General features: G+C 49.9%; 2 protein-coding genes across 2 annotated transcripts; one reads left to right on the top strand and one right to left on the bottom strand.

Moving 5' to 3' along the window:
- Positions 1-4,176: 4,176 nt before the first annotated feature.
- LOC102442852 (UPF0598 protein C8orf82-like) lies at positions 4,177-5,828 on the top strand. The gene is given in 4 exon segments (XM_014448696.1): positions 4,177-4,201; positions 5,006-5,188; positions 5,397-5,514; positions 5,516-5,828. Coding segments are annotated over 4 exon segments (639 nt in total).
- A 611-nt stretch (positions 5,829-6,439) lies between these two features.
- RTP3 (receptor transporter protein 3) lies at positions 6,440-10,372 on the bottom strand. Its single transcript, XM_006106747.3, has 2 exons — positions 10,206-10,372; positions 6,440-7,298 (listed from the first exon to the last, which is right to left on the bottom strand). The coding sequence occupies exons 1-2, from the start codon at positions 10,370-10,372 to the stop codon at positions 6,440-6,442; spliced, it is 1,026 nt and encodes a 341-aa protein (XP_006106809.1).
- Between the last annotated feature and the right edge of the window lie 1,013 nt (positions 10,373-11,385).

The following is an 11,385-nucleotide window of genomic DNA, read 5'->3' as shown; positions in this document are numbered from 1 at the left end:
CATGCCATCAGCGGGTGCCAGTGGGGCTGGCACTGTCAGCGCATGCAGCAGCAGCGGCGGAAGCAGGGCTGCCGGCAGAGTGGGGACAGGGGCTGTGGCAGGAGGGGCCGGGCAGGGGCCTGGATGATGGGCTGAGACCCTCCTCTATGCCCACCGCAGCTTCGCGGCCCACAGCTCCTTTCAAGGTGCATGAAGTGCACTGGGCCCCTAGTGTGAGTATATTTTCCATTGGAATAATAAGCCTACTTATGAAAGTAAGGAGGAAAAAAGTTTTTTCATTATCTTCCTAGAAAGCAAAGGTTCTCTGGATTTATAGAAATGCAAGAAAAATCAGGAGAAAAAGAATTTTATTATAGGACTAAAAATAATTATAGTTATTATTCTCATGGCAATATGTTTGCATAAATCCAATGAGAATCTGATTTCTTCATAACAGGACATAAGTCAGTTTCCAATTGTGGTTTTATTAACCAAAACTTTACTGGAATGTCATCTCTGAGAGAGAGACATCCCAGAACTCAGAGCCTGTGTAGAACTGACCTTTAGTTCTAATTAATTAGAAAGAATTATAGTTTTGGTATAATAGAAGGTATGGAGATAAAGGAAAAAGACAGTGAATAGACAAACTGAAAGGGACTGGGTAAGTTGCAGAGGGTTTGTAAAGAATTAGAATTGAGGAAGTAAAAATGGAGAAAAGGGATAGAGGAAGGGATATAACAGGAAGAAAGGATATTGGGGTAGGAATACTTAATAGAAGGCATGAGGAATAGAGATGTATTTTGAAGGAAAAGAGAGTTAATGTAAGAATATTTATAAAAATCAGAAGGATTGTGAAGAGAAATCTTAAAAGGAAATTATAGGTATACTGAGTAATAAATCTAATTAGGTAAATGAATCTAAAGTAAACTAATACAGAATTTGTTTGGTTCTTTTCCAGTGTGTTGAAAGGGAAAGCTTCTTTACAAAGAGATTTACTACTATAGTACAAGTTTGATAGATATCCACCAATCTACCTAATCAGAGGGGGGAATGACAGGGGGGATTTATAATCTAATAGGTAGAACACCTGAATTAATCTGAAAAGTAATCATATTATTTTAAATCTTAGAATGCATATACTTATGTGAATAGGGAGTTAAGTTTCTTATGTATATATAAGGAGTTAAGTTTTTCTTAAAAGTTTCCTTTTCAAGGCCTTTGTGAAGTGATTAAGGAGTTGACTCAGCTGTGAAGCCAGCAAGCAGAACCTATAAGCATGGTCAGGTCGACCCACCAGGAGTCAAAACATCATCTCATCGCCTGATGACTAAAGGACAATAGCTGGCACCTGTGGTCCCCCAGGCCTACACATAGCTACTTCATCACCCTAGCCCAGGGGTGGGCAAACTTTTTGACTCGAGGGCCACAATGGGTTCTTAAACTGGACCGGAGGGCTGGAACAAAAGCATGGATGGAGTGTTTGTGTGAACTAATATAAATTCAAAGTAAACATCATTACATAAAAGGGTACGGTCTTTTTTTTTATTTTTTAGTTTTATTCATTTCAAATGGGCCGAATCTGGCCCGCGGGCCGTAGTTTGCCCACGGCTCCCCTAGCCCCTTCCCCTTTATAATCCTACCCCCTGCACCTTACTAGAAGGCAGGACGCCGTGGTGTATAAACAAATACTCAGTTGTGATTGGGAACACAAGCACATATGTGTCACCCCCTTAAAATAGAAGAGTAGTCACCATCCGTAGATAAATATGAAAAAACATCTATAAAGAGTCTGTCATGATAACCTTGCTAAAGAAGTAAACGCATTACAAAAGCAAATTAAAGAACCCTTACTTACTATCAATAAACATGAACAAGACTACTACCTGAAATACAGCAAAGGAGCATTTGGAGTAGATAGACCCACCACATGGTTTCCTAGAATCAATTGGCACCTGATTGGACTTAGCATTACTGTCATTGTCATTCTCTTTGTTTTTCTTATAGTCTGCAAAATCAAAACACAAGCAGTAAACATGCTTCACAACCCTGACATTCCAAAGCAGAAAGTTTGCCGCCTCCCTCTGTCTTCTGCAGCCAGCAAAACAGAATGGGGGGGGGGGGCGGGGATGTGGGGAAGCATAGGACTTGGTTGGAAAATTTTTAAGGAGGAAATTCCAAAAGGTCGGGAGCTGGCTGAAGGTGACCGCCCCTGCCTTGACTTTTCCAAACAAGTCTGGGTGTTTACTGGAGTCTTTATGCTTAGTCTTCAGACGTCCTTGCTTAAAGGACACTGCAGATGCATGTGTCTTCTCAAGAACGCTTACCCTGCTGATAGTATCTAATAGTCCATTTTAGTTCAAGCTGCTGTTATAATAAAAGCATAAGAAGACAGGTGAACAGGGCAGTTTCGTTTCTCTAGCCAGGCAGTCCCTACGCCTTCACAGAAGTGTGTGCCAGAGTAATCATTCATCTGTCGGTCAGGGTTTGCTGGTCAGCCCTGGCACGTGTGCTCTCTGGAGAGTTTAGGTGTGATCTGGGCTTTGAAGGTGGAAGGGCTGGGATGCCAGCGCACACACTGGGCATGGTGCACTCAGGGTGTGCTGGCGGTCCTGGTAGAGGAAGGGCGGGTGTGGCTGGTCATGGGAAGTCTTGGATGGCCTGCATGGATGGTCATCTTGCTCTGGGACCCAGCTGAGAGCAGGGAGCAGAGGCAATGCCTTAGGGCCCCCCCTCCAAGGTGGCCAGGTAGTGGAGTGGGGATGACTGACCCACATTGGTGAGGGGTCCCTTACAAGGCTTCCTCATGGGTACCATCTGCCCATGGCCAAGATGCCATGGACCCAGAGGGAGCTCACGAGACTGTGTTTTACGTGACAAAGATTGGGTTCATTACTTTGGACTCCCACATCACATCATAATATGGAGAAATTGTACAAATATTTACTTTTATACCACTGTGTTGGGCTCAAACAAACAGGATTGTTTGTTGAAGATAAGCTTAAACAAGTAGGTTTTGTGACTAAGAAGGAAAAAAAAATCATGTATTCACATAGATTTCTGTACAAATCAACTGCTATTCGGTGCAGCTCAGTTCTGCCCAGGAGCCCTTCCTGCAGCGATGGCAATCTTCTATATGTGTGTCCAGTAGCATGAGAACGTGAATGTTGACAGGTGTGACTGAAGAACTAAATTTTTCATTTGATTTAAATTTAAACAGTCAGAGGTGGCTAGCATATTAGACAGTATGGGTCTAGCCAGTTGCGTTCTTTGGGAAGTTAATCTGGGCTAAATATGAAGTGTGACTTTTATTTTCTCTTATCTGAAGAGTCAGTCTGTCCCCATAGGCATGCATTTAAAAAAGGTTACTACTGACACTCCAATATCTTGTCTTGATGGGTCTAATCACAATTCCAAATAATTTATCCTCAACAGGCAGAGCTTCTACAACCACAGTAGAGGAGTACTCCAACTTAAAGACAAACTCGGGGAAGTAGGTTAAGAGATGAAAATAATAGGAAAATGAGAAATCACTGTAATTGGACCTCAAACAACTGTATTTTTCTTTTTAACTCTTTGACAATGTAATTCAAGTTTATCAGTTGTACTAGTTTGTGGCAGAGCCACAAACAAGTCCCAGCGTGGAGGGCAAAGTCCTCGTAGCAAATTAAGCTTAACTTTATAGCCCTCCCTAATTCCTTCCTAGGTAGCTAATAGGCTGTGGGAGGTGTAGCAAGTGCTGCCAAAACAAGGTGAAAATCACAAGAACATTGTAAACATGTTGACCACTTCCCTTGTTTTGATCTGACTATAAAAGCTTCAGCTTGCAGGCTGGATCTTTCTGTGTCCTCATCCAGGCACGTGAAACGCGCCGAGCCCCAGCTGTATTCTCTTGTCTGTCTTCTCTTTAATCCTTCACCACCCCTCCTCAGGCTCACCAAACCCTTGACTGTGCTGGCGCAGCACACTACTTGAGTGATTTTGGAATTTTATTTCATGCCAAGGTTATGTTATATATAGTCAAGTAGAAAATATATGAAACGGTGACTTTCATACAAGTTGGCTTTTTTGAACTTATGTAAATTTTGTTTCAATAAAACCAGTCATTTGTGCAAAAATCTGTCTTGGTGTTCATATAAATAAACTAGAGACCTGGAGCATGAATTCATGCACGGGTGGGGTCTCTCGGCCTGGCCATCGATGAGGGCCAATGGGGGCTGCAAAGGTTGGCGGGGAAGGGGGGAGGGGCTGCAGGAGGTTGGCTCTGGGAGCACATCGACCACCGGGGAGCAGCTCCTGTGTTGAGCATCTGCCCCCTGGTGGTCAGTGCGCATCATAGCGACTGGTCGTTTGGTCCTTCTGTGGTTTGGTCACTTAGGCTTTTATATTTATGAAGAGCACTGCAACCCTAACTGGTTTCGCTCAGTGGATAGAGCATCAGCCTGCGGACTGAAAGGTCCCAGGTTCGATTCCATTCCAGCCAAAGGCATGTACCTTTGTTGCGGGCACATCCCCAGTGTGGGGTGTACAGGAGGCAGCTCATTGATGTTTCTCTCTCATCAATGTTTCTTACTCTCTATCTGTCTCCCTTCTTCTCTGTAAAAAAAAAAATCAATAAAATATATTTTCAAAAGAGTACTGCATTTTTATATTCTTTTTTCATCTTACATAATACCCGCAAACGAATATATTATTGAATGCAATGCTTGTCAAGATACTATTTTATCCCCCCTGCCCCTGGCTGCCAGCTCCACAGGCGTCTGCGCCTCGCACCCCAGTTCCTTCCCACCTTGGGCCTCTAGTCCTGGGTTGCCCCGCCTGCTTTGGAAGCCCTGGCGGTTGGGGGGTGGGGTGGAGAGGAAGCCAGTCAGGTAGCCCCGCAGAGAATGTGGCACCTGATTAGAAACGTGAGGTTCAAGACGCGGAAAAGGCCGCTTTAATGAATCTGTGTGCGAGGAAGCCGGGCCAGGTGCGGCCGATCCGGGGAATGGGAAGGGCCCGGGTTCCCTCTACGCTCCTCGGTACGCAGTGTGCACAGCTTTGTATGCGGTGCGCACAGACAAGCACAGGAGTGGACACGGGTCCGGCCGAGGCGCAAGGACCCTCCCGCCTCGGGCAGGCGTCCGGCCGGCTCATGGGCACCGCCTGTCCCTCTGTCTGCAGCTTTTCCTGGATGACTCCAAAATGAAGAACTTCATCACCTGTTTCAAAGGTACTGCTGTGCTCTCTCCACCTTCCTTCTCCCTTCGGGGAAGGCTTCGGAGGGTCCGCTCCCCAACGCCGCCCGCGGCAGGGGCTGGGCATCCTGAGCTCCCGAGCCCCGCTATCGAGTGAGGCCAGGGCGGCCCTCCCTGCCGGCGCCGGCCCCTGGGGTAACGGGACCTGGCGTGGTGAGCAGCCCGTGCCCTTCGCCTCCCCAGACCTGCAGTTCCTGGTCACCTTCTTCTCCCGTCTGAGACCCAACCGCAGCTACGAGGCCACCTTCCCCTTCCTCTCTCCCTGCGGCAGGGAGCGCAATTTCCTGCGCTGTGAGGACCGCCGTGGTCTTTACGCATCTGCTGGCTGCAGGCCCCGGTTCCCCGCGCCTCTCCCACTGCGGCGGCGGATGGGCGCTGGCTGTGCCCTTCGAGCCCGAGCGCCTGCTGCCCCTGGCCACCCACAGGCGCCTGTACCACCCCGCGCCGGAACGCGCAGGGGGCGTAGGTCTGGTGCGCTGGGCCGTGGCGTCCGCGATGCCCTCACACGTGCACTGGCAGGGCCAGCGCCTCCCCCGCACCATGGACCTCGCCCTGAGAGTCAGGCGAAAGGCCGTGGGCCCCCAGCGACCCTCCTGCCTGTATCGCTGCGCATGAGCCATCTGGAGAGCCCAGATACTATTTTTTTTTAATTTTTTTTAAAAAATATATTTCTTTATTGATTTCAGAGAGGAAGGGAGAAGGAGAGAGAGATAGAAACATCAATGATGAGAGAGAATCATTGATCGGCTGCCTCCCGCACACCCCCCGCTGGGGATCGAGCCCGCAACTCAGGCACGTGCCCTTGGCCCGAATCGAACCCGGGACCCTTCAGTCCAAAGGCCGATGCTCCATCCACTGAGACAAGCCGGCCAGGGCAAGATACTATTTTTTAAAAAAATGGTTTTTATTGATTTTAGGGAGAGATGAAGGGAGAGGGAGAGAGAAACATCAATTGGAAAGAGAAACATCCATCAGCTGCCTCCTGCATGCACCCCAACTGGGGACGGAATCTGAAACCTGGGCATGTGCCCTGAGGAGTCAAACCAGCAACCTTTTGGTACACGGGACAACGATCCACCAACTGAGCCACACCGGCCACAACAGTGGTATGGACACCAATCTACTTCCTGATTTACCTAGTCTGAATATTTCACATCAGCGGGGGACCATACAATATATGACTTGGTGTGTCTGATTTTTTAAACTTAGCACCATGTTTTTGAGGTTCATATAGTGATTTTAGCAGCAATCACCACCACCACCACCACGGCAATGATTAGGATTAGAATGATTGAACAGCAGCAAATTCTGACATTGCAGTGCCTGCGATTCTGGGCGCTGTGGGAGTGCAAATCCTCCCTTGGGGCGGAGACCTCGACTATACTCTCTTCCGGGTAGTTGGTGCTTGCTCTGGGACTCTTAGCCTGTGGGGGCTCAGGAGAGCTGGGGTTGTGCAGTACCTCTCCTTTCTTCACCCCGGTGTCCCCTGTCACTGCATCTACTATGGTGACTATACTGTCTTTCCTGTAGTTGGTGCTTGCTCTGGGACTCTTAGCCTGTGGGGGCTCAGGAGAGCTGGGGTTGTGCAGTACCTCTCCTTTCTTCACCCCGGTGCCCCCTGTCACTGCATCCGCATAGGTGCTGCTCCTTGTGAGAGAAGGTTTATAGATGGGAACCCCAAAGGTAGGTGTGCTTATTGTGAAAAGTGAAGGGGACATTGGTGATGGTTTGTCTAGATCTAACTCACACTGAGCACAAAAGCCCTGGAGACACGCCTCACAATTGTTAGTGTCATGTGGCCCTTTAAGAGAGATATCCTTGATGGTAGGAATCTCCTCCATGGACTGAAATCCTTCTCCATAGCATTTCTCCAGAACCCGGAATACCAGGTTGTTCAGGATCCTTGAGACGTTCTCCTCCGTGAATTTTGGAACCTCAAATGGAGGCTCCGAGCACTTCCGGCATCTCTGGGCAAAGATCCTCATCTTCACCTGGCCCGTGGATTCCCTCTTACTCCAGTGCATGTGGCAAAGGACTTGAACGTGGGAAGAGGCCCAACTGCGAGAGCACCAGGAGCACGTGAACCTGTGGAGGCAGAAAACGAGACCCTCAGCTTGACCAAACCGTGGGCTGTGCCAGAGGGAAGCAGGAGGGACCACCGTTACAGAGACACGGTAGACTGGGTCCTGGATCAGTGCGGGATGAAGTGACCAAGTCCGTTGTTTCTATCTCCGTTGTGCGCCGACAAGCTCATGACCCACAGGTGTCTATCATTACGACAGCGGGTCACATGCTCTGAGAGCCGAAGGGATCTCGGGCACCTTTTACGTCCCAGGGGATCATGTCAGAGACGAGCACACACCGGGACTTGTCAGGCCCAGGGACTCTGTGGGTGTAAGAGGCCGGACAAGCACTTCAGTTTCCTGACTCCAAGCCAAGGCTTCTCCGAATGGAGATTGAAGTGGGTCAACAACTACAAGTGAGAGAGCTGCCATTCAAGCAGCCCCGACCCACAAGTGGACCCAGGTGGGTGTTGGTAAGTGCTGCCGTCTGAAAGCGTGTGTCCTCCTCAGATTCTCAGGAAACCCTAATGCCCAAGGTGATGGTGTTAGAAGGCGGGGCTTTGGGGGGTGATTAGGTCAGGAGGGTGCAGCCCTGGTGAAAGGCCAAGTGCCCCTATGCAAGAGGCCCACAGCGCCCCCCAGCTCCTTCCGCCCTGTGAGGGCACCACAGGAAGTCTGCAGCCCAGAGGAGGGCCCTCACCTGACCAGCGGGTACCCTGGTCTTGGTCTTCCAGCCTCCAGAACTGTGAGCAACACGTTTCTGTTGTTCATAAGCCGCCCAGTCTGTTTTTGTTGTGGTGGTGGTGGCTGTTTTTTAATAGCCCCAAAGGACCCAGATCCTAAGTCATAGCCCCCAGGTTAGGGAGGGACCCTAAACAGCGCAGTGTCCTAGGGAAAAGCATTGCTTTGCTCCCATTTGCCCAGGGCCCCCCAGTCTGCCATTAGTACTGGGAGGGTGCCGTGTCCGCTCTCTCTTCATTGCCCCACTCCATTGCTCAAAGTAGCCTGAAACAGTTCAGATTCTTCGTGCCCCTGGCCTCAGAGAGGGTACCAGAGAATGACCCTTCCTCTCAGCAGGGAGGAGGGCAATTTTCTGACCTAAGATAGCTGCACAAATACATGTCAGCAGAGATGGAGAGAGAGAAGGCAGGGAAGCACATGGCAGCACCCAGGATAGGAATTATGAGGAATTACGAGGGAGCAGAGGGCTGAGCACATGAAGTGCTCACCAAATTACCCACACGCCCCCCCCCCCCACCGTGTTCCAGCCCCGCTAGGCAGTTAAGTTGGGGCAAGATGACCAGTTGGCTGATGGGATGTGGGCTGAAGTGATGGATGCTGCTTCCAGATCTGTGACTGCAGCCCTTGACCTTCCAGCTCTTTCCTTCTGTGCCATGGTGAGCTTGGGGCCATGTGGTAGGTTATTTGTTACAACAGCCAAACCTGGCCTTGCTGGGCATGACGCAGGGGCACCTAGAGTCTGGACGGTGGATCAGAGGGTGCTGGGAAGAAATCAATCAAGGTTTTCCTTTTGTATCTTTCTTTTTAAATTTAGTTTATTTCTGTTGTTAATCCTCTCCCGAGGGTATTTTTCCAGAGATTTTTAGAAAGAATGGAAGGGGAAAGAGAGAGAGAAACATCGATGTGAGAGAGAATATTTATTGGCTGCTTCCTTCATGTGCCCCCGCAAGGGAGGTACGTGCCCTTGCCTGGAATCAAGCCTGGGACCCTTTAGTGTACAGGTTGATGTTCTGTCCACTGAGCCCAAGTGACCAGGGCTTCCTCTGTATCTTTTTTTTAAAAAAAATATATTTCTTTATTGATTTCAGAGAGGAAGGAAGAGGGAGAGAGAGATAGAAACATCAATGATGAGAGAGAATCATCGATCGGCTGCCTCCAGCACGCCCCCCACTGGGGATCGAGCCCACAACCCAGGTATGTGCCCTTGGCTGAAATCGAACCTGGGACCCTTCAGTCTGCAGGCAACGCTCTATCCACTGAGCCAAACCAGCCAGGGCTTCCTCTGTATCTTGATTCTAGCCTCACCTCACTGGGTGAAGGTGAGGATGAAATTCAGGGAAGATGCCCAGGAGCCCTGACCACTGTGAGCAAGATGACCTGCTGGTGCAAAGGTCCTGGGCCCTGCTCTTCTGAACTACAGTTCCTGCCACCATCCTGGGTCACTGCTGCCCTGTTGGTGTGACAGCTCAGAGTTAAAAAAAAACAAAAACGGAGCTGAGACTTTGCTCAACTGCTCCCGGTGCCAGCTCCCGACCTGGGAGAACTGCAGGTTACGGAGAGGAGAGCTCAGTTTCCCCTCCCCAGACCTTCCAGGAAGCGGGCAGTGGGCTGGCAACACGCCCCTTCCCCAGTCCCAGGAACCATCCTCCGTGCAGGTGGGCCCCATCCCTGGGCTCTGATTTCCCACCTGGAAACCAGAGGCTTAGCCTTTGGATGCCCCTAAGGGTCCTATTTCATAAAGATTCCATCCGCTCTTGTAGAGAGGTCAAGATGGCTGCATGTGGCTCTGCCCCTCCATGAGGGGGTCTCCTCAGTGCCCAGGGAGGGCCCCTCTTTTGGGTTCTGTAGTGGGTCCCCTGACCCGCCCCCCCTTTGCATTTGCAGCAAGCCTTGCTCATTCAGCTCTCCTGGGCCTCGCTGCTCTTGCCCTCACCTTCGCAGCCTGATTTCTCCATATTTGGGCATTACCCCCACACCAGTGCCCACTGCCCCTGCTACTGTTTTGGGGTTCATTGTAATAAGAAAACAATCTTTAATGAAGCTACAATATCTTGAGTGATGGGCTCCTTCCTTTCTCTAATCTTCAGTTTACTAGTACAGCAGGAATGGAATCAGAAAGGTAACCAGTATGCAGAGCAAGGAATAGGAAGAATATTCTGGAATACATCCCACCCCATTCCCCACTCACCTGGCAAAGGCCCACTGCTGGTATTGTGCCCACCCTGGTTGCAGGGTGTTGGGAATGAGGCTGTTGTCTAGTGTCAGGGTCCATTGGTGCCATGGTTTCACCTCGTGAATTAATTCCTGAAACACTTTCTGCCACAGCTTCGCATCCTTACTCTTGGCTGCTGGCATGGTGAGCTGGGGGCACCAGTCTCTCCTGGGCTCTGACGGGTCTGTAGCCGGACGTGTGGTTCCCACTGTAGAGAGCACGGGCTCACACCTGCTCCCCTCTATGGCCCTGCACTGGGCGTGCAGACCTGCTCTTTGGCCCAAGGACAAAGGTCAGTTGAGTCAGGCTGCACAGGGAATTTCGAAAGACATGGAATGCATGGTTTCATTCACCAAAAGCCCACCCCAGGAGCTCTTGGGGCCCCATGTCAGGAGGGTAGATCTCAGTCATGCTCTGCTGCTACCTCCCCTCAGTCTTTCTCTCCGGCAGCCTTTTTCAGATCTTGTCTGGACCCCTCTGGATCCTGGAAACAGGGGTTTCTATACTTACATGCAAGCTGGCTTCCAGCCTCCTACCTGGCAAGGGTGCCACTCCCTTCCTCAGGGCCAGTGGCTGTGACTCACCCTCTTCTCTGTCCAGCCCAGAGGCCATTCTCCTTGGAACAGGGCCAGGGACTCACTGTCACTCCTTCCGAGCATGGGCTACGCCCTGGGAGGTGGCTGATGGTGTGTCACCTGACACACGGTCCTGTTGACACTGGACAGGGCAGCTCCTGCCTTCTTGTTTTAGCTTAGACTCTGAGCAGCAGGCCGTTGTGAAAACTTTTACTATTGTATTAGTACTATTAATTTTATTAGCATTTATTCAGAATACCAATGATGTAAATTTTTATTTTTTACTTAAAACCACATTAGCCTGGCTGGTGTGGCTCAGTGGTTGAGTGTTGAACTATGAACCAGGAGGTCATGGTTCAATTCCCAGTCAGGGCACATGCCTGGGTTGCTGGCTCAGTCCCCAGTGTGGGGTGTGCAGGAGGCAGCCCATTGATGATTCTCTCTCATCATTGATCTCTCTCTCCCTCTCACCCTTCATCTCTGTAATAAATAAAAAAATATTTTTAAAAACACCATGACGAGTCAGAAGGAATGAAAGGGCTGAGACGAACTCTGGAGACAGGTGCGCCCAGGGTGGCAGG

This window comes from Myotis lucifugus, unplaced genomic scaffold, assembly GCF_000147115.1.
Source record: "Myotis lucifugus unplaced genomic scaffold, Myoluc2.0 scaffold_899, whole genome shotgun sequence".
NCBI lineage: Eukaryota > Metazoa > Chordata > Mammalia > Chiroptera > Vespertilionidae > Myotis > Myotis lucifugus.
The sequence above is the reverse complement of the archived record's forward strand: the minus strand, read 5'-3'. Positions and strand labels throughout refer to the sequence as shown.